The sequence below is a fragment of the Pristis pectinata genome, chromosome 15 (genome assembly GCF_009764475.1).
Source record: "Pristis pectinata isolate sPriPec2 chromosome 15, sPriPec2.1.pri, whole genome shotgun sequence".
NCBI classification, from domain to species: domain Eukaryota; kingdom Metazoa; phylum Chordata; class Chondrichthyes; order Rhinopristiformes; family Pristidae; genus Pristis; species Pristis pectinata.
Window position 1 is genome coordinate 5,243,875 of NC_067419.1, and position 27,125 is coordinate 5,270,999.

The following is a 27,125-nucleotide window of genomic DNA, read 5'->3' on the forward strand; positions in this document are numbered from 1 at the left end:
CTCTCAGCTGTTCTACACCTCCAGTGGAATGTTTGATTGGTGTCACTCCCATTTTCCAGTATCTGCAATAACCTGCTCAGTCCAGGTTTTCTCTTTACTCCCTTTGTTTCAATCTTTGTTTCAACGCCTTGATGTCCTTTCTTATTGCCAGATTTAGTGTCCAGTTTGCTATGATCTTATGTATTTTTTCATTGTGGGGGAAAGGGGTCCTTGAACCACCTTCAAGCCCCTTGGCCAGTTACCAAATAAGCACGTTAAGGGAACTGAGGGCTATGTGAACAGCGCTGGAAAATATCACTGGGAAAGAAAGTCAGTCATGATCTTGAAAATGGCATGAGCATTTGTAAAGAGCTGGATGACCTTTTCCTGTTTCTCGTGTTCTTAAGTACTTATCTCTTTGAGTCAAATCATAGTACATATACCTTTCACTTTGTGTACTTGTCTTTATAGGCCATGATTATATTCTATTTTATAAAATTAACCCTTCTTACCTTAACAAAATTAGGCTGGTAGTGAAGTGGTCTAATGATCTTGACGTCAAAATGTTTTTTTCTTTTGATTCACAGAAGCAGACTAAAAGCAAAAAACCTGATGTACATTAAGCAGATCCTTTATATTCTCGTTAATCTACTTCAGGTTTTAGGAGGTAAGATATTGTTGCTTGTGCTTTGATTTATGCTGTTCTTGTTAGCGGTATACTCATCAATGTCATGTATTGATGGGGAGGTGAGGGTAGTCAGTTGCCTGGTATGATTATTTAGAGGCGGCATGGTAGCGTAATGCTATTACAGTGCCAGCGATCAAGGTTCAATTCCCGCCGCTGTCTGTAAGGAGTTTGTACGTTCTCCCTGTGACTGCGTGGGTTTCCTCCGGGTGCTCCGGTTTCCTCCCACATTCCGAAGACGTACAGGTTAGTGGGTTAACATGGGTGTAATTGGGCTGCGCGGGCTCATTGGGCCGGAAGGGTCTGTTACCATGCTGTAGAAATAAAGTTTTAAAGTTTTTTAAGAAAGGCTCCCAATACAACAAACTTAGACACATTGCTAACCCCCTCTGCTCTGGTCCTGCACAACTTATTCTGGGGAGAGTCAGATGGACAATCCAAATCAATTCCAAAAGCCACTGGCATAAACTGCTTTTCTTTTTTAACCAACGTAACCAGATACAGATGTTTTTAATCTTGTATATGAAGGCACAAATATCAGAATTTGTGAATTACCTAGTCTTTGTTCAAGCTGATGGTTTCCTTGTTTAAAATGTGGAAATAATGTGTTTGACAGATTAACTTGCCAAGAATGATTTTCAACTGTCTTCAGTCATGGAGACTCGATAACATCTGGATTCTTGATCCAATTAACATCTTGTCGTTGATTTTAAGATGTGCATTGCTTTGCAAGTTAAATTGAATTTTAATTCTTGAAATGATACAAATGTCAGTGGATGCTTTCACAGGAACTTGTGTGACATGGTACATTTGTTCTGACAGACCATGTTGGGAAGGTCAGGCTTTATTTTTGGGGTTACCAGGCACGTTATTCCTTCAGAATTATTATCTGCGATCCACTTGTTCTAATTTGAGAGAGACTTGAGAAATAGCACGTTTAACTCAACAAAAAGTCAAGTAAACATGTTCACCTGGAAAGTGGGTTGCAACTTAATGGTCAAGCATCCTCTATAAAGTACCAATTTGGCTCCCCCTTCATCACAACTCTCAAGATTTGTCAAAGATAAGTCTTTTCTATCCAGAAAAAGAAAAGTACTAATGCATGACCTGCCCAGTCTCTGAAGGAACCTAAATGCAACACAGCCACTGGTGTTATGCTGCACAACAGTCAGAAAAGGGCATTGTCTGCCCAGTTCCTTGAGAGTTCACCTGGTGTACAAGATCAGGGAATTGCTGTGTCCCTTGACAAAAACAGCAATTCGCCTGATGCCACTGAGTCTCAAGCAATGTGCTTACCCCACTTCCGGCCATCTGAGACTGCTATTTCAATTTGCCAGGACCTACCGTCTGAAGTTGGCCATGTAGGGCAAGAGTTTCTTGTGGATCATCAAGGACACCTTTATGGACTTGAAAGGAAGAAGTGCTGCACTCAGCAAGTGGACTGTAGCCACAAAGTGTGAGGCCATTGAAACCCACTGACAATGTGGGCAAAAAGCAACTTCATGATTTTCATTTTTTTCAGTATATGTTTGACGTTAAAATTTAAGGCAAACAAATGTTCTCATTTAAGGCACACAACACCTCTGCGCACTGAAAGAAGTCAGTGGTCTGGCAGCTGTTGGCATTACTGTATACCTTCAGTTGATAGGTGTTAATACCATGCATTTCAGGGCAAGTGGCTCAAGATCAAATCACAGCTAACGTGGGGGATGTTTTTCTAATGAAAAGAATTGCTTCACTACAGTGCAGCTTTTCAGTGTGCAATAAATATGACTGACACCACACCTGCCAGAGGTACAATGTTACTCTTTGAAGGAGAGACCTCTGTAAGAGTTGAAGACTGTGAATAAGATCTCGTGATCAAAAGAAATGCTTACTCAATGCTTTCCCTTTCTCTAGAAGGCTTAATTTTATATGCCAGCTTTACAATGGCATGAAGAGGTCAGAAGTCATTGCTTGAGCATGACAGTGTGACGATAAAGTGATCACATGCGATTGGTGTGAACAGTGAAAGATTTTTCTTCAGCTGTGACTTCTTCATTTCTTTCCCATTGCTTATCTTGAAGCAGTCAGTTGGACTTGAAGTGATTCTCTTGAGTCCAAGTGAGTTTTAACTGGGGATTCTGAGAGGAGAGGGTGAGCAGCCAGAGGTCATGATCCATAGTGGTAAAAACATAGGCAGGAGGAGAGACAAGATCCTGCATAGAGAATTTCAGGAGCTAGGTAGAAAGTTAAAAAGCAGGACTTCTAGGGTTGTAATCTTGGGATTACTCCTTGTGCCATGTGTTAGCAAGACCGGAAATGGGAAGATTGTACAGTTGAATGCACGTCTAAAGCGTTGGTGTGGGAGGAAGGGCTTTGGATACTTGGATCATTGAAATCTCTTCCAGGGCAAGTGGGACCTGTACGTGAAGGATGGGTTGCTCTTAAACTGGAGGGGCACTAGTATCCTTGCAGGGAGGTTTACTAGTGTGGGGGTTGGGAACTGGAGTAGTAGGTCAGCAGATGGAGTGATCGAGGAGAGCGTAGAGCAAGTCTAATGGAAAAAACAGGCTGTGTCAGGGTAATGAGTATAGTGGGTAAGGCAGCTGAGCTTAGAGCCTGGATTATTGTGGGTGCTAGGGAGAGGGTAGATCCACTCAAGGATAAATGAGGGGATTTATGCATAGAGCCAGAGGAAATGGGTGAGGTACTTAATAATTACTTTGCATTGGTATTCACCAAGGAGAAGGACATGGATGATAGATTAAGGAGGGGTATGGATGATAGATTAGGGAGGGGTATGTTTATATTAAGACATTTGACAAGGTCCCTCATGGTAGGCTGGTCCAGAAGATTAAGTCACATGGTGAGTTGGTGAATTGAATCCAAATTGGCTTGGCCATAGAAGATGGAGGATAGTGGTGGAGGAGTGTTCTTCTGACTCAAGACCCGTGACCAGCGATGTTTCACAAGAATCAGTGTTGGAACCTCTATTTGTAATATATAATGATTTGGATGAAAATTTAGGCGGTCTGACCAGTAAGCTTGCAAATGACGCAAAAATTGGTAGAGTGGTGGACAGGGAGGAACGTTGTCAAGGGGTACAGCAGGATATGGATCAGTTGGAAATTTGGGCAGAGAAATAGCAGATGGATTTTAATCCAGGTGAGGGTGAGGTTAGGGTTGGGACTAACCCTAAAGCAAGAGGAAAGTATGCTGTAAGTGGCAGGACCCTTGATATACAGAGGGATCCAGGGGTGCAGGTCCATAGCTCCCTGGAAGTGGTAACACGTGGATAGGGGGTAAAGAAGCCATATGGCATGTTTGCCTTCATTGGTTGAGGCACTGAGTATAAAAGTTGGGGAGTTATGTTGCAGGTGTATAAAACCTTAGGCCACATTTGGAGTATTGTGTGCACGTCTGTCACCACAGTGTGGGAAAGATGTGGAGATTTTGGAGAGAGTGCAGAAAAGATTCACCAGTATTATGCCTGCATTAGAGAGTATTAGCTATAAGAAGAGGTTGGACAAACTTGAATTGCTTCCTCTGGAGCATCGGAGGCTGAGGGGGCGACCTGATAGAAATATATAAAATTATGAGAGACATAGGGTAGATGGTCAGAGTCTTTTTCCCAGGATGGAAATGTCAGATATTAGAGGGCATAGGTTTAGTTTGAGAGGAAGCACTTCAAGTTTAAAGGAGATTTGTGAGGCACGTTTGTTTTAACAGAGTGGTGGGTGCCTGGAACGCACTGCCAGGGGTGATGGTGGAAGCAGATATAATAGCAGCTCTGAGGTATTTAGGCACCTGAAATGGCAGGGAATCGAGGGATATGGACCACCTGCAGGCAGGTGGGATTGGTTTTAGATTGGCATCATGATAGGCCCGGACATTGTGAGCCAAAAAGCCTGTTCCTACGCTGTACTGTTCTACAGTCACTTTCATCAATACTTCAGGCTGGACCTTGGAATCTTATTGAAACCTGAAATGGGTTTCAGATACTGTTGCCAGTTCCACCTTTTGTAACGTGGGAGAGAAGGCATAGATCTGTTCCCAAGGCCTGTTCTGCCCTTCATGTTCATATTGTTTATCTGTTTCTCAGCTTCACTTTTCCGCCTTAGTTGTGCAGCCTGTAATGGTGTTGCCTGAAGACCCCTGTCTTTGTTTAGAAAGCAGCTGTTTGTACAAATTTACCATAGCAAATCTGTTTTCTATAACTGCAAGTTAACGTAATTATTGAATCTCTTGTACGTGAAAGATGCAAGGATATGCTGGGATACACCAAGATTTTCACATTAGGGAGTCAAGGAATTGGTGTAGAAGAACATGATTGTTGCAATCCAACACCGAGGCTGGCCACTAGTGCAAAGTGCCAAAGAGGATTTAGCAGTCTAGCAGCTACGGTACTGGCAATTCAGGTCACAAGTTCAAACACCACAAGTTGCAACGTTGTTTTCAGGAGGTCAATTAACTCGTGGGTTGTAGCAAAATATGACCATGCATATGTTGGAATAGGTTCACTAAAGTTCTCCTGGAATAGACTTCTTGAATGTCTTTGGATTAATGGTGATAAATGTGCCAGGCCAGCGGTATCCAAATCCCAAGAACAGATTTGACTTGTGGTATTTTGGTACATTGTTCAGCATTTGGAGTTAATTTGGAATTCAAAGGCAGGTCATATAGAAGCTGGATCTGGCGAGTGGACCATAAAATGTTCACCACAGTTCCTCTCTGTCATGTGCCAAGACTATGCATCAAACCTAAAATCTGTGTTTCCTAGATCACTTAGTGCCTAATCCTAGCCTCTTGACCTTCTGGGGTTGGATAGAAACTGTCAAAAGCTACTTGGTTTTTCCATCAGTGGGGAGAGGGTTCCTTCAGCCCTTGAGTCAGGGTTGAACCCAGCAGCTTGCCCACTGAAACTTCAGGTTGCTGCCTTTTATAGACTGTTTTGTTCATTTGTAGTGCTTTCTCTGTGTGTTTGATCTTTTTCAGTAACTTCCTATTTTATCTTTAACTAGGAAAGGCTGGACAAAATCCTAACATGCAGAAGATTTTTCAGGGAGGTATGTGACTGGGTACTTCAGTATTCTATGCTATTTAGTTTGAACATGAGAGGAAAAACTATCCTCTGCTCAGTAATCCAGTATCTTGAATTCTGTGTATATTCTGCTAGGTATGGAAGCCATTGAAATGTGATTAGATATGACCTTTGTCAACGGATGTTCACACCCTATACCCGCTGATGCATATTTCGACTGTCTGGTGCACTAGTAAAGGAAGGATGTTCTGTCATGAGCTTAATTGTCATTGTTTGGTCTTCACTGGAAGTTAAAGATGGAGATAATTCATTGGAGAGTGAGGAGCTCTGCCTGACGTGGTCCTGAGGGTGGAGTAAGTGTCCTTGGTTAATGACTGATCACTCCTGCTGACCAGTTGCCCAGAAGGGTTAAATCGAGAGGACAGATTGCACAACTCAGCTGGAGAGCATTGATCAACTTGAAATTCAAACTGAGGAGAGAATTCAGTGGGATGGATAAAGTGGTTACTCTGAGAGAATACGGAGCCAAGAATATAAAATGTTGAAGTTGAACCATTTGGAGAAAAATAACTTTACCAGTGTAGTGAACGTATAAAACTCACACCCAAAATGTTATAAATGGTAATTTGCAGGGAAAATTAGTGAGAAGATGGGAACACTCTGAAAACCAACATGAATTTGATGCCCTCCTTCAATGTCACATGGAAAAATATGCAATTCAATTCTTGAGAGTTTAAATTTACACAAAAAAAAGCAAATCTGGAGCAAGAATGGGTAAATGTTGAGGTGTGTGACCATCAGAATGTAGCCAATTTGTTATCAAAGTGGTCTAAGTTCATTGTCAGATGAGCACCTTGGTGGTATTTTTAGGCCCTTACACTTGGCAATCTATGTGCTTGCTCTGATTTTTGTTTAATAAATGTGCCTTGACTTCAAATCTCATTCTGTTTTTTCTCGCTACTTTCTAAAGGTACTGAGTTACAATCTATCAACGATTTTCTTTTCCGTGCCCAGTTTGACAACATCAACTTATTCAAAGTAAGTGGTATTGATGTGCGGTGAGGAGCCCTTCTGGTGCTTGTTCACTGTCCTCTACCAGTGACACTGATACTTTCATTTCAAGTGTTGACTCGGACTGATATTGACCAACCCTTACTGGGAATAAACCTGGGGCTTTCTGCACCCTGTGCATTCCAGTGCAAGGTGCCAGTAAATCTATTTGTCTAGGTCTCCTAAACTGCTGCCTCTCACCCTGAAAAGGGGACAGCGGTAAACTCCCAGACCAGCTTCTGCTTGGCAGGGGTTGGGTATACCAGTCAGTGTTTTATTTTCCAAAATTTGGAACATTCGTAAACTGACCTTTTCTCCCACTGTTCTAGAATTGGATTATATTGTCCTGAGTGTGCCACTCCTAAAGGTCCTGCAATTATTTTGCTTCTGGTTGTCTTTACAGTCAGCATTCCTTGAGATGGCAGCTGTTTTTTGAAATACACACGCTACAGCTTTACAGGGTGGTAGAGGCAAATTCAATGTGTCCTTTTGAAAGGGAAGGACATTTCAAGTCTGAGGAAAGATGAGTAAAGTGTAAGCTTTCAAAGAACTGCTCTGGCCACAATGGGTTGAACAACCTCCCGTACTTAAAGATTCTGTTATTGTAAGATATCGGCCCCTTCAGCAGAGGAAGGGAAGGCAAGTTTACAGATTGACAATTAATTGATGGGTGGAGTTGGGACCTCAGTGCTAGTCATTCCCTATCTCTCATCTCAGTGCCACTGACAAGGATATGAAATGCCTCTTTATGTATTCAATTTGCTGTCTTTTTTAATAACAGGTACAGCGTTACTATACAAAGAGTATGCTCAGTCAAAAGGTGAGTGCTTTTTGATGCCAATAGAGTTGGAAGTCTGCTCTTACTAAGGTTTAAGTGGAACTGCATGCATAGTGCCGCTCAGGTCCTTGTCTCAGCGTGGGCTTGGTAACTCATCTCGGTCAACTGCATGCACAGACATCCTTTCAAAGCGAGTTTGAGTCATATCACTCCTGTTCTGATTTTCGAGAGCCCGAGCTTCCTAAAGTGGTACAATCTTGGTAATCTCCTTGTCTCCAAACTCTGGGAGTTGTAAATCTGGTAAAGATTATATTGGTGTGGTTAAGAATAGAGGGAGTTGTTTGGATTAGAGTAAAGGGAGTTTTGCACTCCGAGCCATAATGGTCTGCCCTCTGGATATTTAATGGGGCAGTATAGAGGGAGTTTTGCTCTGTAACTAAACCTTGGTGTTCACATGTACAAAGTCACCCTTGCTTACATAAATGAACTTCAATCTTTGCATTGAATCATTTGAACAGAACCATTTTTGTAGGTAGGTGACATTTTCTTTTAATTCTCTGTATGAGAGGCTTTGAGATTTTACTGAGATAGATGATGGGGTGTTCACTCAAAGATCAGTCTGTTTTGTTATTGCCAGTAATTAATTGTGTCTGGCATTGTTTGCATCCAGATGTTTTATTGGCTCCCTTCATTCCACAGCTGTTTGGGTTTGTGGAGAAGTACCAGGATTCAGCTTCAAAACTGTTCAGTGCACAAAATCAAAAAGAATCCAAGACAGCTGCTCTTGGGAATTTTCTTCAGAGTCTTAATGAGAAATCCAGTGGACAAGGTCAGTGTCTATGCCTGAGATTGTGACGGGGACTATTCTCTGTCCTGGTGACACGTAGCAGAGCTGTGTTGTAAATTTAGTCAAGTTCTGAATCTGAATCGTTCCTGGGGTATTCTACAAGCAGACTTCCAATCACTGCCGAGATTTCTAATGAGCACTGCATGAAATGGTTTTCTGCAATATTGATTCAAATCTTCAGGAGACTTGATGTGTTTCATGAGGCATGTTATTTAAAGGAAACAAGTTGTCTGTTTGTAAGCGTAATTTGATTAGATGTCATTTGCAGTTCATAGTTTACCAATAGCTACTTTTATGAATTATTCATAGTTATGTGAAAGTGAATTCTATGAAAGCTAAGTGCTAGATAACTAAGTGCTAGGTAACACTTGGAGTGGAATAATACACAGAATGGAAGTGACAGATGATTGGGAACTCCAGGTCAGGCTTGAAGACTGGGGATATTCTTCCAAATGGCCATGCTGTGGAGGAGACCTCGTTGTAAGTGGTGAATGGAATGTACAAAACTGAAAGAAGAGTGAATCATAGAGGATCCTGGAAGGAACGATCAGGCATGCTGAAAGAAGAAGAGGGGAATTTGGGACTGGTCATCCCATTGCACCCTCTAGTTCAGCCACGACATAACTAACATAATACCAATGTATAGAATTCTTTTTGCTTAAGAATGAAAATCTTCGTCATTTCTGTTCTCTCTGTACATCTCCATCACCTCACTCAGCATTGGTGGCTATGTCTTCGACAGTCCAGATGCTGCTTAGGAATTCCCTCCTTGACTGAAACCTATCGTTCTAACCAAACTTTTCATCTCCTTTCTTAATATCTCCTCCTTTGGCTTGATGTTTGGTCAATTATGCTTCTATGAAACACTTGGAACATTTTTAGTATTAGTGCAGCTAAGCTTGTTCTGTAGGAGCAAGGTTAATAATCATAGCCCTAGGATAATGCGTAACTTGTGGAAGGGCAAGCATCCTCTTTTGGGATCAGACGATCCATGAGCCTTGGTTCATACTCACAAAGTCACATAGCTGAGTCTATAAACAATGATATAAGCGTGTTGAAATGTTCACCAATATATCAGTGCATTCACCATATGATCAAAGCAAGTGTGAGTGGAAACAAATTAAAATGAAGAGATAAATAAAATATCTTGAGAAAGTTCTAGAATTTATATGTCTACTTTTGCTGGAAGTTCTAGGGTTTTTTTGCCAATTTTTTTGTTTTGCTTATTTTTCAGTTAAGCTGCATGAGCAGGAAGAGTCCCTGGAGAAGGAACAACCTGTCATGGCATCGCCGATGATGCATATTGAGGGGTTTCTCTTTGCCCTCACGAGCACCAACAAAGATGGACGTGTGGTCATTCAGAGACAAGGTAGAAATGAATGTCGGAACCAAGCAGAAATTCCATATCTTTTATTAGTTCAGTTTATTTGGCAGGAAGAAAAATTAAATTGTGTCATTTATTCTCTGCCGTTCAGGTGACTTTTGTCAAATCGTTCTATCTCGACTCCTGACTCAGCCTCTGACTGTCTCTCCCCAGGGGTCTACTGTCTTGCCCATCCTCTTCCACCTCTTCTTGCCCAGTCCTCTGTAGTTATAGCTGCATTACTAAAGCTGCTTTAAAAGGGTGTTTGAAGATAAGGACCTCAAACCTGGCACAAAACTTGTGGTTACTAGTCAGCATTCCTAAATGCTCTGAGCTTTTGAGTTTACAGCAGGCTCCTTGAGACACTGGAGAGATAGCAGCTATGCTGCCTCGACAAAATCCTCCAAGTCCACTAGTCGGATAAGCAAGCCAACATCAGGGTCTTCTCAGCCCAACATCCCCAGCACTGAGGTCCTAGTTACACTCGGTCAATGCTTTTGGGCAGGCCACATTGTTCACGTGCCCAAGAACAGATTGAAGGATGTTCTCAAACTCCCTCTAACAAGGTGTAATATCTGCCGTGACCCTGGGAGTCCCTGGCCCATGACTGCATGAAGTGGAGAAGGAGCAGCTGGGCTAACACTGAGAACTCTGTCCACGCGCTGGCAGCCCCGTGTAAACAGTGAAGGAGTGCACCCTCTCCCCAACTATCCACCTGCCACCCTGTCAGGAACTCTGCACTACCTGTGGCAAAATCCGTGAATCACATATTGGCCTCATCAGTCGCCTCAACACCTGCGGAACAGGAATGGCACCACATCATTCTCTGCCTTGAAATGATGCCCAAGAACGAGAGGCTAAACTTGTCTCCAAAAACATGCCAATATGTGCCATGCTTTTTCCCTATCACAGTTCTTATCGCTAAATAGCTCAAGATCATCCTGGACAGTCGTGTGGTCTTGTCTGTTTAACTGTTCTTGCCTCGGTTGGTACCTGCTGTTTGAGGTTCCACCTCTCAGATCAGATGTTAGCCTGGAGTCCAATCTTTATTTCAGATTTCCAGCATATGCAGGATCTTGATTCTTATCCCGCCTTATCTGGTGAATGTAAAATATATTTTTGCCCTATTTTAAATGAACAAAGATCCCTGATGACATGGTCAATTTTCACAACTGAACCAATCCCTAAGACATTGTTGTCTTGTTCATTTGGGGACTGTGCACATATTGATAACTATATTTCATACAGACTGACAGCAACTACATTTCAAAAGCACTTTGTAACACCTCAAGGTTGTGGAAGGTGCTTCTTAAAAAAGACAAATTTGATCTTGTTTTTTGAAGGCGTTGGTCCTGCTGGGAGCTGAGTAGCTGCACAGTTGCTGGTCTTCTGCCACACCGGGTCCCATCTCATTCAGATTCTTGGTATATATATTCCAGCAGATGCCTACACAATCAAAATTGTGAACAAACACTTCCCATGTTTTCTCAAGTCCTAGGGCAGATGTGAAATTAGTGGTAGTGGTCCTAACTGAGAGTTAACTCCATGCACTGAGGATTCCATCCGACACCATCTGTGGATCAAATGGATGTGCAGTTCTCCCCTCTGAATGAGAAAGTGATGGAATCCGATTCCATGCCCAGGAATTGAGGGCAATTTGCGCTTGCATTTAGCACAGTACGGAATGGGATTTGCACTATTAGAACTTTATTTATACAGCACGGTAACAGGCCCTTCGGCCCAACGAGCCCGCGCGGCCCAATTTCACCCTACTAACCTGTACGCCTTTGGAATGTGGGAGGAAACCGGAGCACCCGGAGAAAACCCACGCAAACATGAAGAGAACGTACAAACTCCTTACAGACAGCGGCAGGAATTGAACCCCGATCGCTGGCGCTGTAATAGCAATTTGCTGGAATGTCTGAAACAACTGGGGGTGGGGGGAAGACAGCTCTAGTGTTGTGGTTAGCAATTCTACCTTCAGCAGGTGGATGAGAACTAGTTCAGTATAGGTCCTCCTGACGTACGGACATCCTGGTGCAGGCATCTGCCGCTGGGTGGGAATGGGGCATTTCCACATGCCCTCTCTCCCCACTGGAACAATCCAGGGCTGGGTCAGGCGAGCAAAACTGGGAGCACTGAGCAGACTCGCTCACTGAGGTTGGCTGGCAGCCACTTTTCCCATACCTGCTCGCTCTCCTGTCGCAGCTGCTTCTGTGACCCTCTCCCACACACTGTTTTTCTTCATTTCCGACTTAAGGAACAGTTCAGGTTACAAACACTTCTCAGGAGTGCAACCCTGTTGTAATCTGGGGACTGCCTGTATGTTATTTATCTCACACTTGCTGTGTGTAAGGTGTTGTCACATTTTCTGACCAGCAATTGTTAGTGCGCTTCACAGTAACCCATCATATAGGGAATACTTGCCCACATTTCTCTTTAAATTCAAGTCTTTTCAAGTTTAGTTCAATCATTTGGATGGTTGACTTTTGGCTTCCACTGTGGCATCCTCTGTTTCTCCATATATCAGTCTCCTAATTTTCCACCACCTAGGGCTCTCAACAGTGAGATGAGTTTAAAGTGAAATATCAGCATGCTCCCTCTACCGAGCAGCATCTAAAGTAAAAGCCAAGTTGATGCCTTAGCTGTGGTCTCTGAAGCCGAACCAGTGCTGTAGTCAAGCAGCGCTGTGTCCTGAACTGATCTGATGCAGTGTGGTTTTAAGCTGAGGTCGATCTTACACTTGCTCTGTCCATCCTCTAGGTACAGTGTCTCAGAGCAGCCTGAAGTTCCTGTTGCTGAACCCGGCAGTCCACTTCGCTGAGGTAGTGAAGGAGTGTCGAGCAGTGGTCATCGCTGGAGGCACAATGCAGCCGGTAAAGCTTCCTGATGCCACGTGGAGGATATTTTGGGTGATCTGTGATCTTGCCAGCTCCCTGATTTGTTTTCAGCCCTCACTCATTTCCATTGGCGAGAACTGGGTCAAACCATTTCTCTCCTTCGCCAGGTAGATACACTTAGCAGCTCCATTCAAGGAGGGGGAAATCATTCCACATTCCTGCTCCCTATCAACATCCAGGAATTCTGTATGTCTGATATAAGTCTGTGTGCATGTGTGGTAATGTGAGTGCACATTGACTTCAAGCTAGTCCGTCACCAGGTTTGACTGTAATGCCCTCCTGGTTGACTTGTAGGTATGTTTGAAGGTCTCTCCAAATGCATTCAGGAAAGGGAGAAAGAGCTGTAGTAACGTGTGCTGCTGTCTCCAAGCTTATATCTACCTTCCCCACCATTATCCCTCCAAACAAAATGTATTATTGACATGCAGGCATCTTTAGATAATTGTGTTGTTCTGGGTTTGAGCTGGGCACTATCCTCTCTGCCTTATACACACAGTTTGTTCAGCTTCTGTGAGCATGGCATTGTGTGGTGCACTCTCACCATCTGAGCATTGCCTGTGCCTCCTGTATCCTCAGTGTCCTCTGTGGATCTCTTGGCCTATATGGCACCAAGTCATAGATGAGTGAAGACATCGACTCTGGGAATACTGAAACCATTATTCTCAGCCCCTGACATGCTGCAACCTCAGGCTGAACCAGACCCTCGTGTTCTGTGCACGCAGAGCTGGGCTTCAGGGATGCAGTACAGGCACAATGAGACTGATATTCTCCACTCCTTCATAGAAAAAAGCATTTACGTTTTGTCACCTAGACTCAATTCTTGCCGGAATCCAGTCATTCAATCCTGTGAACTAAATCGCTTGTGTAGTAACACAACAAGTACTGATCCTGCCAATCCTAACTGACCCATGCTGGCTCCCCGTATCATTGAGGTTTTTAAAAACCTTCATTCTTTTCCAATTCTACTGTATTCTCACTCCTGCAGTTCCACAGCATCTTCTGGTTCCCTCTGTGATCCATTGCTTTCTTGACATTTCATTCTTCATCATTGCTGATGTGTAGATGTCAGCAGGTATGTTTGATGACTCTGTGCTTTCTTTCCCCAGGGTTATCAGATCTGCAGTTGACCATTAGCCCATTGTAGCATTGATATAGTTCACTTCAGAGATAAAATCCTTTTTTTTTGTTCAACACTGTAGCATAAAACCAAGGATTTTCCATCTTCATTTCCAAAGTATAATGAGTCATACTGGAAAAATTGAAAAAAGCTAAGATGTAAAAAATAGAAATGTGAAAAGACCATTCAGCATTTTGAGCCTGTTTTACCATTCAGTATTGTGGTTGCTGTTGGTCTTAACTCCCCCTCCTTCCCTTTTCCCTATAAACCTCAATTTCAAGCCCCACCCCACCCCCAAAAATCTATCTCAGTCTGAACGTACATCCATTGTTTTCCTGGGATAGAGAATTCCAAAGATTCGCAACCTCAGATAAGAAATCCCTCCTCCCTGTCATTTAAACCTCTTCCCCTCCCCCCCAAACCAGGGATGGTGTCCATACAGCATCCATTCTGTTAAGCCTCCTTGGAAGAATCTAAATATTTTAATTATAGGCTCATTCTGCTCTCTTTCCCAGTGGGACAATCCCCTCATTTAACAAATCATGCCGGTGGACCTTTGCTGCAGAGCCTTTAATGTTAGCGTTTGTAGAGGGCTGGTTAACGGGCATAAAAACAGTAACCATGGATGTAATTTTCAGTTGGCGAGCCTTAACTAATGGGGTACTCCAGGGCTCAGTGCTGGGTCGTAAATAAGGAGACCAAAACTGTACACATTACTTCAGATGTAGCACAACTTTTCACTCTGTCTCTCCTTTAGCAATGACGACCAACATTGCATTACCTCCCTCGTTTAATTGCTGTACTTCAATGCTAACATTCTGTTTCAATACGAGGACCTCAGATGTTTCTGAATATCAATACTTAATCACTTAATAGTCTCGCTCTTAATCATTTAAACACTTAATCGTTTAATACTTTGCTTTTCCAATCTTCCTCACAAGAAGAATAATGCATTACCCCATATGTTACCTGTCTTTATCCCTTTGCAGGCTTTTAGCGTGCTCATCACAACTTGGTTTCCTAGTCGGTTTCCTTTGTCAGAAAATTCAAATACACTGCAGTAGGTCACTTCATCTAATTCATTCAGATATATTGTGAATGGCCTAGGCTCCAGCACTGATTCTTTGAGACATCTCAGTAGTTAAATTGAAAATGACGTATTTATTTCTGTTCTGTTTTTCTGACTGTTCTTCACTCTGCTGTCCATATTACCTTTGCTTCCATGAACCTTTATCTTTTGCAGTAACCTTTGGTAAGGCACATATTTGAATGCCTTTGGGCAATCCAAATACACTAAATCTGCTGGTTCTGCTTTATCCACCCTTCTAATTGCATCCTCAATTCAATTAACCTGTTTAAACATAGCTCTGGAAAGCCTATCGATAACTCCACCACTTTTTCTGCCCTTGTTTTTCCCTTATCTTCACACAAGCTAATTATACCTCCTGACTGAACTCAATGTCCATTCCACCAACTATTTCTGAAATATGAAACACTCTGGAATATTCAGTTCCCACCCATGGTCATCTTGGTGTCACTTTTCTATTAGATCAAACCCTTTTACCTCTAATTGTCTGAAAGCATATATTTTTTATGTTTACTTCCGGAAATCTGAAATAAAACAAATACCGGAAATAGTAGGCCAGACAGTGTCTGTGGAAGGAGCAACAGAGATAATATTTCAGAATTAACATTTCTGTTACCCTATATGTGCAATACTTCACCTGTCTTGTTATGAATACTTAAGGCATTTGGATAAAGAGCCTCTAAATTTGACTTTTGACCCTTCTTGCTGCTTCACTACGATGAGTTGTCCTTTTCTGTTGCACCTGATTATTTTTGTGTATAGGTATACTGTAAGTAGTACGTTGGCCCCTCTCTATCTCCTGCATTCAACTCTCTGATCTGTTTGATTCTATACTAAATTGAAAGGGGCCTGATTATTAATCCAGAGGATATGATTTTTGTGGTCCTGCTTGTTAATTTAGACCCTACTACCTTCTATCTCAAAGTAGAACCTGTCAGTGTACTAATTTCATCAATTCCAATGAGTGGGTAAATTCAAAGCCTTCAGGACTCAGGCCAGCACCTGCAGAGAATAGTATCATCTTCTGACTACTGTCCCCATCGGTATCATGTTCCTGTTCAACCCCGCTCCTGGGTTCACCTGTACTAATGTGTTTATATTCCACATCCTCCCACCATTTTTGATCACATCCATACAGGCAGCAACTGCCTTAAGTTGGAGGAGGTTAATGGCTCCTGCATCGCTACATCCCTGACTGACGGTCACATTTTTTGTTCTGGACCACTTATCTCAATGCAGGTCACCACCTAAACCTATGAGGTGTAACTGCCTCTCCAATTAACCTTTGCAGTTAATTCCTCCCTTCCCTGATGCATTGTAACACCTACAGCTCGGGTCTCCAGGTCGGCAACCTTAAACTGAATTTCCTTGAAACAGGTACCTACTGCAGATGTGGTTACTGTGTCTGTAATTCCCGGTGTGTTGTGTTTACAACACATCAACTGACGTGTCATTTCTATTGTTCTGCTTTACATATTTAATTTGATGTTTCTATTTGTTTGATACTTTTTTAACTAATTAGTGCATCTGCTAAAGTAATTTCATGTATCTAACTTCTATCTCACATTCAATCTGCTGTAATTTTTCTTTAAAAATTATGTTGGCTCTTGAACTGAGCAGTGAAATTTAAATGCTTGCTATCTGAAGCTAACAAGCTGCCACAAATATTGGAAGCACCAGGTACCCACACAAAATATTCAAGTTTCACCCCATACATTTGGTTTGCATTATGATCCTGTGCATCATCAAAATGTTTACCTTTCAGTTCTTTCATCATGACTGGGTATTAAGAGTTCTAGAGGTTTTTTTTCTTCACAAAGACAGAGCGATGTTTTTAAGGTAATTGAGGTCAATACACTAGACTTGAATAAAAAGCTAATGTTTCAATGGAAAGGTTGTCCATCCAGTATACCAGGAGAATACAACACTGTATTTTGGATGGAGGATAGTTTAACTGCAACGAGCACGGAGTCAACCAGTTTCGCACCACTTGTGAAAGGAAGTTTAACTTTGTTCTTAGAGTCACACACTATTGCACATATGAAACTATCATTTATATCCAGATTATACTGGGACAGACAAAAGGAAACTTGGTCATAACAGCATCATTTGGGAATTCCCACTATTTAACTGGAAAGATATGTAAATATTTTATGATTTAGGAATGAATTAGTCTGTTTCTATTACAGATCTCTTGCAAAGGGTTAAAGCCATTGAGTTAAATACCACCCAGGCTAGAAAGAGTAGGAAAGAAGAAGCAATAAAATCAGAAAGCACGATTTAATAACACAAGCTTGGATATAGTATGAAGAAGCAAGTGAAGGAGGGGAGCAGTTTGCACTGTACTCAGGTGTTGTCATAGAGTGAGCTCAACTGGGCAATATTGGGGTGTTTTAAGTGCAGTACAATGAAATGAAAAAACTTGTTACTTCTCACATAATCTCCGTGGCATTTCTAATCCTGTCGCCAGGTGGCAGACTTCAAAGACCAGCTCCTGTTTACTTCGGGTGTCTCTGCTGACAGACTGGTGGAATTTTCATGTGGTGAGTCCAGGCTGAGCCCTGCCATTGATTTAACAATATTATGGTAACTGATTTCTGGCACTCATCCTGAACACGCGTGCAGAGAGAGAGGTGCATCTTCACTTCAGGTGGGAGCTACTGATCTCACTCAGCAATGAACATGTCCTCCCCCCCCCCCCCCCGCGCTCTGTCTCTCCCCCCCTCCCCCGCGCTCTGTCTCTCCCCCCCTCCCCCGCGCTCTGTCTCTCCCCCCCTCCCCCGCGCTCTGTCTCTCCCCCCCTCCCCCGCGCTCTGTCTCTCCCCCCCTCCCCCGCGCTCTGTCTCTCCCCCCCTCCCCCGCGCTCTGTCTCTCCCCCCCTCCCCCGCGCTCTGTCTCTCCCCCCCTCCCCCGCGCTCTGTCTCTCCCCCCCCCCCCCGCGCTCTGTCTCTCCCCCCCTCCCCCGCGCTCTGTCTCTCCCCCCTCCCCCGCGCTCTGTCTCTCCCCCCCCCCCCGCGCTCTGTCTCTCCCCCCCTCCCCCCGCGCTCTGTCTCTCCCCCCCTCCCCCGCGCTCTGTCTCTCCCCCCCTCCCCCGCGCTCTGTCTCTCCCCCCCTCCCCCGCGCTCTGTCTCTCCCCCCCTCCCCCGCGCTCTGTCTCTCCCCCCCTCCCCCGCGCTCTGTCTCTCCCCCCCTCCCCCGCGCTCTGTCTCTCCCCCCCTCCCCGCGCTCTGTCTCTCCCCCCCTCCCCGCGCTCTGTCTCTCCCCCCCTCCCCGCGCTCTGTCTCTCCCCCCCTCCCCGCGCTCTGTCTCTCCCCCCCTCCCCGCGCTCTGTCTCTCCCCCCCTCCCCGCGCTCTGTCTCTCCCCCCCTCCCCGCGCTCTGTCTCTCCCCCCTCCCCGCGCTCTGTCTCTCCCCCCTCCCCGCGCTCTGTCTCTCCCCCCTCCCCGCGCTCTGTCTCTCCCCCCTCCCCGCGCTCTGTCTCTCCCCCCTCCCCGCGCTCTGTCTCTCCCCCCCTCCCCGCGCTCTGTCTCTCCCCCCCTCCCCGCGCTCTGTCTCTCCCCCCCCTCCCCGCGCTCTGTCTCTCCCCCCCTCCCCGCGCTCTGTCTCTCCCCCCCTCCCCGCGCTCTGTCTCTCCCCCCCTCCCCGCGCTCTGTCTCTCCCCCCCTCCCCGCGCTCTGTCTCTCCCCCCCTCCCCGCGCTCTGTCTCTCCCCCCCTCCCCGCGCTCTGTCTCTCCCCCCCTCCCCGCGCTCTGTCTCTCCCCCCCTCCCCGCGCTCTAATGTCTCTCCCCCCCTCCCCGCGCTCTAATGTCTCTCCCCCCCTCCCCGCGCTCTAATGTCTCTCCCCCCCTCCCCGCGCTCTAATGTCTCTCCCCCCCTCCCCGCGCTCTAATGTCTCTCCCCCCCTCCCCGCGCTCTAATGTCTCTCCCCCCCTCCCCGCGCTCTAATGTCTCTCCCCCCCTCCCCGCGCTCTAATGTCTCTCCCCCCCTCCCCGCGCTCTAATGTCTCTCCCCCCCTCCCCGCGCTCTAATGTCTCTCCCCCCCTCCCCGCGCTCTAATGTCTCTCCCCCCCTCCCCGCGCTCTAATGTCTCTCCCCCCCTCCCCGCGCTCTAATGTCTCTCCCCCCCTCCCCGCGCTCTAATGTCTCTCCCCCCCTCCCCGCGCTCTAATGTCTCTCCCCCCCTCCCCGCGCTCTAATGTCTCTCCCCCCCTCCCCGCGCTCTAATGTCTCTCCCCCCCTCCCCGCGCTCTAATGTCTCTCCCCCCCTCCCCCGCGCTCTAATGTCTCTCCCCCCTCCCCCGCGCTCTACTCTCTCTCCCCCCACCCCCGCGCTCTGTCTCTCTCCCCCCCCACCCCCGCGCTCTGTCTCTCCCCCCCCACCCCCGCGCTCTGTCTCTCTCCCCCCCCCACCCCCGCCCCCGCACTTTTATTGCTTTTTCTGTTTGAATTTAATGCTATCTAGGTCTCCTGAGCTCTCATCACTTTAGTCATATCAAAAATACACTTTTCCTTTTACTCATTCCAACCCCTGTTTCTTTTGCAGAGTGAGCTTTCCCTTACATCAATTGTCCAGCAACGTAATTTGTTTCTATTACGTTACTGCATCTGTACCTTGGTAGATAAATGCATGAAATTAGGCATATACATTTAAATTGTTTCACCATTTGTTTAAGTTACCTCTTGCTACTTGGTCTGGCCCTTGTCGGGATATCCAGAGATGCAGAAAGTAGTGCATTGGCCTCCGATCCAGCAATGAGTGGGGCGAATACGTAAACAGCTGTTACATTTAGTTGAGCTGTTGTCCTTGATTGATGATGGATGCTCCATTTGGACATTATCCCTAAAACCTTTTGGTGTTGTTTTAGTGGATGTTGTCCTGCATCTGTTAAACCATCGTGTGTACACATGGAGATGGAAATGAAAGGGTCCATCATTGAATATTTCCTCTACACATCTCTTTTCATCCTGGTTGTCTTAAGATATTTCAGCTGACTGGTAATGGTGATCTTGGAACAAATTCTGGCTCTTCAATATCCTGATTTAGTGTTAAAGAAGGAACCTTGCTCCGATACTTGGCTAGATTCTTCACCCAGGCCCTCTGAGGTTCTATTTCATGGCTTGGAGTTTTTTTTGTTTTCTATACCTGGAACAAACCTCCTTTCCTTCTTTTAGTGCTGATTTTAGCCTGCCATCTGGAGGTTGATGCCATTCTAGAGGTTTGGCCATTCGTGACCTACTGGTCAGATAGTGTGTGTTTGGAAACTAATACCAAAGTTAGTTGGGCTTTAGTAATTCTGAGGAATCTCTAATCCTTTGGATCAGGGTAACTTTGGGTGTCAAATTAGGCACCCTTATTATATGACCTCTTGCTGATGTCACTAAGAGCCAGGGTCCACTTCCTCATGTGGAATACTGATGAGGAACCTGGTCAACTCTTCAAGGACTGCTAAACCTTGCAACATCTCCAATAAAATGTTTTGAAGCAACAAGGAGGCACAGTTCTATTTTTATGATTTTGTTTGCTTCATGTAATGTTTATTGTGAAACTTTCTAGTTTTTGACTGTTCTTCTCTTAAATCTCTAAGGTCATGTAATTCCACCAGAAAATATTTTGCCTATAATCCTCTGTAGTGGTCCATCAGGACAGCAGCTTGAATTCACCTTTCAGAAGAGGGACAAGCCACAACTAGTGAGTACATTGGTCTGTGCATCACTTCTCCCCAAATCTGACCTAACTCGACAACTCTCAATAACAAATGATGTTTCTGCCTATACTACAGCTACCTGCCCTAGTTGGTGATTAAAATTTTTTCCAAATGTATTTATGTGCTTAAAGTTGGCTGAGAGGTTGTGTTGACACAAATATATTGGGGCTTGAAAGATGCACTAGTCAAGGAATCACAAGGAAGTTAGAGAGCATGTGTATTGATGAATGAATTGTTTCTGCTAATGGGCAGGTTTCTGCTTGAGAGACACAGATATAAACTGGCGTAATGAGGGGGGCATTTATTTTTAAACACATTAAGTTACGGCTACCTGAAATATACTGACTGAACGGATATTGGGACCAATTTGGAAATGGAAATACACTTAAAATAATGATCAAGCAGCACTGAAACAGCCTCTTCAGCGTACAACACCAATGCTGACCACCATGTACCTATGTATACTAATCCCATTTACCAGAACTCCTAATTATTATTTTGTATGAGTAATAGATTTAGAAACAATTTACAATAATGTAGTAGCTTTAATTTATTTGTAGGGTGGGCTTCATTAATCATACTGCATTCTGGAAATGTGTTCTCTCTCCAGAGCTATGATGAATCATAGAGCACAGAAACAGGACCTTTGGCCACCATCAAGTACCTATATATACTAATCTCATTTACTAATACTAGTAAATAAGATTAGTATAGACTTCCATGACTTAGAGATTCAAGTGCGGGTCCAGATACTACTTCAAGGTTCTGAGAGTACCTTCCTCCACCACCCACTTAGGCAATGTGTTCCACGTTCTAACCACCCCTCAACCTATGCCCTCCAGCTTATGGAAAGGAAAAACAGAGAAGGAGACCAGGACTAATTGCTTAGCTCTTTCAAATGCATGGCACAAACATGATGGACTGAATGGTCTAACTTTTGGCTGTAAAATTCTATAATTCAAGAAGGTTAATTGGAAAATGGCCCCTGCTTTTCATTGACTTTTTGACCATGTCATTATTGATTGGGAGAAGATTTAACTTTCTGTTTCCGTATACCCAACCAAACACTCAGAAGGTAACTGCTGAATTCTGCAGTTTTTAGCCTTGTGACATGTTGAAGGTACCTGTGAGGAGAGCCTGAAATATTTCTGAATGAGAACCTGTCCATGTGGTAAAATCAAGCAGGCGTTTGAGCCCAATCTGGCCTCGGGTAAGATCCCTATAGAAGCACACAAAGGACCCAGATGGCATTGTGTGTTTCTTTCCATCATACGAATATAGAGGCAGATAGTCGTCGATGTATTTAGAAACCCTGGTATAACAATTATAGAGCTGTAGTGTAAAGGTTATCTTGGAGGTGCAGGGCAATGATCATCACAGAACCCCAAGTGGATAGCAGGACTGTTGGCTTTTGTTGATTTTTGCCTTCCTGAAATATTGCCTGGAACAATATATTTCTCAAGGTTCCTAGTCAAAATGGAAGTCTATCTGCATGCCATCCCTTGTCCATGCGGCTCAGCTGTTTCTGAGAGACCAAGTTTGTAACTGTTTGCAGCATCTTTCAGTCCTGTCCAAGACTGAAAAGTGAAGAAGTCTCATATTCTGCATTATTTTAACACCGTCCTTTTCCTTTTCAGCTGGATGAATGTGGCCGGGTGCTGGTCAATTTATGTAAGGTGGTCCCAGGTGGCATTGTGTGCTTCTTTCCATCATACGAATATGAAAATCTTGTGTACAAACACTGGGAAAAGACTGGTCTGCTGGTGCAACTAGAAGCCAAAAAGAAGGTAATTTGATTTGTAATTTCTGCGACTCTTCAACCCCTATTGTGTTTGATGTAGCCAATCATTCAACTGTTCTGTCTTCACTGAGCTTCGAGGAATGAAAGAAGATTCGTTGAGACATACAAGATTCTGAGAGGCATTGATAGCATAGATGCCAGGAGGCTGCTACCCCCAGCTGGAGAGCCGAGAACTGTGGTCCATAATCTCAGGATAAGATGAAGAAAAATTTATTCATGCAGAGGGTTGTAAATCATTGCAACTTCCTACCTTTGGGATTCCACAGCCCCTTAGTCAGTGTAAATTCAAAGCCGAGATTTTCGGACACAAAGGAAATCAGATGGGAAGGTGGACAAGGCATGGGGTCACTCATGATATCTTTGAAAGGCAGAGCAGGTTTGAGGGTTGAATGCATTCCTCCTGCTTTAACATTTAATATCATGGATGATTTGGATAAAGTAAGTGAGGAGAAAGCATTCCAATAGCTGAAGGATGGATAATCACTAGGCATGGATTTAAGGTGATTGGCAAAGGGAGTGCTGAATCCTTTTGTGTGTTTAACAGATGGTTGGGGTTTGGAATGTCTGACCTGGTGGTAGGGTGCTGGATGCACAATCATACTGTTTTTGTACAGGTAATTTGATTAGTACTCAAAGGAGAAAACATTTTGGGAATATGGGGAAGGTGAGGGGCAGTGAAACTAATTAAATAGGTAGTCGGTCTAGACCTGCTTCTATTGTGTGCTGGTCTGTGATCCCTTGTCATTCATTAAAGGATTTAGGGTCTTTTTTTTTTAACTTCCAGAAGCAAAAGTGACTAGATCAGGCAACCACTAGAGACCCAGTCTAAATTTTCAATACAGTGCATTGGGACAAGGAAGAATGTGATTGGGAATTGAGCGAGTGTGGGAAGTTTGCATTTGGGGAGGGGTATTGGGGCAGCAGTATTTTTGAGTTATGGTGGGAACATGGACAAGCTGAGGAGAGTGTAAACTGTGATGGCAACATCGGCCTGATTGGCACAGTGAGTAGTTGGGAATGTGACCACCAGCTGAGCTAATGCACACACTGAGTGCCTGCAATTTAATCAGAACTTAATCTTTTTTATTATTGTCTAGCTATGATATTTACTTGTTGCCACGTGATTTTTGTGTGTAGCGTTTATATAGCGAGATATAGTCTCATGGTGCTGTAATTTCTGTTGCCTAAAGTACTTTCATTTACCTGATACCACAGATTTTCCAGGAGCCCAAAAAGGCCAGTCTGGTGGAGCAGGTGCTTTCCGAGTATTCCAGGTGTATCCAGGTATGTACAAATATCTGCTGCCATGCATTTGATGTTTCAGGGTTTGATTTTGTGGTTTTCTCTGGTAGAGGGTTAAACAAAATTGCCTAAGGAGAGAATCAAGTTTAAGTTGACTCTTGAATGAAAGCTCAAGATGGTCAGCAGTTCAGAACATGGTTAAGCCTGGCTAAAGCATCAACTTGTACTCTGTGGGTTGACCGTCGTGTTATCAGCCTTGAAGTCAAATAGCAGAAGACAAGTGCAGGCTACTATGTTGAATCGGTGTGGGTGGGTAAGCTACTACTGGGGCTCCGGTGCTTCAGGTCAGAGAGGAAGAATGGGGCAATAGCGTAGAGCCTGTTTATGACTGCCATCCACTGATTTGTGCTGGAAGTGAGTGAATCAGAACAGGCTTTTCAATTTAATGCATGGATAAACAGGCTGCTAGCAATTCAGCCTAGATGAGGTGCTAGATGGCTAGCCTGTACCCATAGCTAGATGGCTAGCCTGTACCCATAGCAAGAGTTAACCTTTCTGGCTAAATCTCAGTTCTTAAATAAAAGCAGAAAGTGCTACAGGTCCTCACTGGGGCAGGTAACACCTGTAGAAGGAGAAGTAGAATTGATGTTTCAGTTCAATGACCTTTCATCAGAACTAGCAAAAGTTAGAAACAGGCATGTTTTAGGTTGCAGAGGGTGTGGAGGAGGGATGGAGATCAAAGGGTGGAGATGGGGGAAGAGCGAGTGAATTACTTTAACTGTCAATGGTCTGGATGAGGGAGGGTGGTGAAGGCTGGTTAATCACAGCTGATCTGTCTGCAGGAGGTGATGGATGGAAATGAGAGAGGAGAAAGCTGCTGGAACTGATTAAAAATTGATAACTGAGATAAAAATTGCTGCAGATGCTGGAAATTTCTGGAAATAAAACAGACGATGCTAGGAATAATCAGCAGGTCAGGCAGTATCTGTGGAGAGAGCAAAGCAGTTGATTGACCTTTGTTCTGGCCAGTTCTGAAATGGTCTGGAAATGACGGTTATCTGAAATTCTTGAATTCATTGTAATACCCTGAGGGCAGTAATGTGCCATGTCAGAAAATGATATGTTCTTCCTTGAAGTTCTCTTGAAGAACTCTTATCACAGAGTGATAGTTCTCATCATTGGGTTCTCTCCATTCATGCCCCTTCTCTACAACCTAAAACGTTTGATTTTATCTTTTCCCAAGCTTTTGTTGAGCATCTGTGTCTTCGTTTCATTGTAGAAGTGGTGAGGATCCAAATCGAATAGAGATTAAGAAGAAACTTATTGATCTCTCTTGTTTTGGAGAGGGAAGCAACATTTGCAGTACTTTCTGAACCCCATGCCTGCAACAGTAACTGTTATATTTGATGACCTCCAGCACTCAAGGCAAACACCAGGGCCGATCACCGGGGCCCTGCTCTTCTCTGTTGTTGGGGGAAAGATGAGCGAAGGTATCAACTTCTCCGATGACCTGGGCAGGTAGGAATTAACAACCTAATGACTCTAAACTTCTTTTGCTTTTCCTCTCCACATGATTGAAGAGAGGGCAGCAAGGCTGGCTGTTGTGGCTCATTCCTCTTGAGATCCAATAAAAGTGTTGACATGTGAAGCCACAGAGTAGGAGGATTGCTGTCGATGTAGATCTCCACAGTCCCAAATGAATTGTCTGTCAAGTCCTATATCTATGTACCTCTTCATTGTGTTTAGCTACTCCATCAGAGATTTTGTCTACTGAGGAGGCCTTGTTTTTCAGATGGTCTTTTTAACCTGCAATGGTAGGATAGGGCTGAGAAACAGACACTCATGTCAATGTTAGATTCTCAGTTGAGAAGACTATCAAGGTGTTTTTTCCAGCAGTCACCGTCTGCTCCTCTGCCCTTGATAAGGTCTCCTCTGTTCTTGGCTTTCAGGCAGGTTGGGCACATTTGAGATAACCTGACAGTGCCAATTAATTCCTAGAACACAGTACAGCACAGGAGCAGGCCCTTTGACCCAGTGTCTGTGTTAACCATGATGCCAAATTAAACTGATCCTGTCTGCCTGCCCATGATTCATATCCCTCCCATTCCCTGCCTGTTCATGTGTCTGTCTAAATGCCAATTAAATGCCACCATTGTTTCAGCTTCCTCCACTACTTGGCAGTGCATTTCAGGCACCTACCACTCTTTGTATATAAAAAAAACTTGTCCCGCATATCTCCTTTAAACTTCCCCCTCTCACCTTAAATGTCCTCTAACATTTCCATCCTGGGAAAAAGATTATATCAACCCTATCTATGCCTCTCACAATTTTATAAACCTCTGTCAGGTCTCCCCTCAGCCTCTGACGCTCCAGGGACAACAATCCATGTTAGAATTCATGTCATGATTCATCAGCTGGATGCTGGGTTTTCAGGATTGTGCCCACTAACTGTCTGCTCTTTCAGTCATAAGGTTTTTTTGTTGATCCTAACCTTCAGGTGCCTGCTTTTTCCAACTGAGGTAAGCTTTTTCCAGTTCAGGATGTTTTGCATTTGTGGTTTATTAGCTCTTCTAGCAGTTCTCATCAAACCAGCTTTTTTTTTGCTAGAAAAGTCAAAAGCCTTTTCACAGATGCCAATTATGGTAGGCGTTGGGGCAGACCAGGTACTGGGACACAGATTTTTCTTGATGTTTCTCACCCAGAGGTTGGACTTGGGTTTGCATAATCAATGCATTGTCACCTTGATAAGATCGCTTGTTGACTGCCTTTGTCTCAGACTAAATAATTCCCCTAAAATCCCCTTAATGCTTGGAACTACTCTTGCTGCGCTCTGTGCTCCACCTGTGTGGCGTGACTGAAATTAACGTGGTGGGAAATGTAAGTCCAGATTCATTTTAACTAATAGCCTGGCTCTGTGTCCAAGTACATTTTCTGAATTGCTTTCAATCCATAATTCTTGTCCGTTCTCCTTGGAAGAGAGAAGGCAAAGTGGAGACCTGTTTGTGTGACTGAAATCATGAGAGTTTTAAACAGAGCGGCTGAATGATGAATAGCCAGAGGACATGGATTATATATGATTGGAAAAGAACCGAGAATGCGGGCATATCATTTTCATGTAACACATGGATTATGATTGATACAGATTCAGTGATAGCTCACTAAAGGGATGTGGATGAATACTTGGGGGAAAAAAGTGCAGGGAAGTGGAGGAAAAGATATGTCGGCCCTGAATGGATATCTCTTCAAGAGAACCAGCACAGACTTGATGGGGCAAATGGCCTCCGTGTTGTGCTATGATTCCTTTATTCTATCCTGGTGCTACACCTATCATTGCTCAAAGTGCAGTTGATTACACTTATTATTGAGATAGATCATATTCTTCAGTCCATTTCCAGAAGTATAATAACTTGCATTTACTTCATTGCCATTAATGTAGTAAACTCCTGATTACATGAAGTCGTTAGCAAATTTAACACTGAGCTACATAAAGATATTGGGACCAGTGATAGGGATTCTATGACTTCAGTGCCACAGAGGGATTTGAAAA

At 44.2% G+C, this 27,125-nt stretch overlaps 1 protein-coding gene across 2 annotated transcripts in view; it reads left to right on the forward strand.

The window, feature by feature from the left end:
* ddx11 (DEAD/H (Asp-Glu-Ala-Asp/His) box helicase 11) overlaps positions 1-27,125 on the forward strand; it is a 59,550-nt gene that overhangs the window by 27,127 nt on the left and 5,298 nt on the right. For both annotated transcript variants that reach the window (XM_052030140.1, XM_052030141.1), the window contains exons 12-23: positions 567-646; positions 5,668-5,712; positions 6,658-6,725; positions 7,519-7,557; positions 8,215-8,344; positions 9,597-9,731; positions 12,489-12,601; positions 17,300-17,372; positions 20,416-20,519; positions 22,173-22,322; positions 23,552-23,620; positions 24,996-25,096. In XM_052030140.1, the coding sequence (XP_051886100.1) occupies positions 567-646; positions 5,668-5,712; positions 6,658-6,725; positions 7,519-7,557; positions 8,215-8,344; positions 9,597-9,731; positions 12,489-12,601; positions 17,300-17,372; positions 20,416-20,519; positions 22,173-22,322; positions 23,552-23,620; positions 24,996-25,096 (1,107 nt within the window). The remainder of the gene's footprint in view (positions 1-566; positions 647-5,667; positions 5,713-6,657; positions 6,726-7,518; positions 7,558-8,214; positions 8,345-9,596; positions 9,732-12,488; positions 12,602-17,299; positions 17,373-20,415; positions 20,520-22,172; positions 22,323-23,551; positions 23,621-24,995; positions 25,097-27,125) is intronic.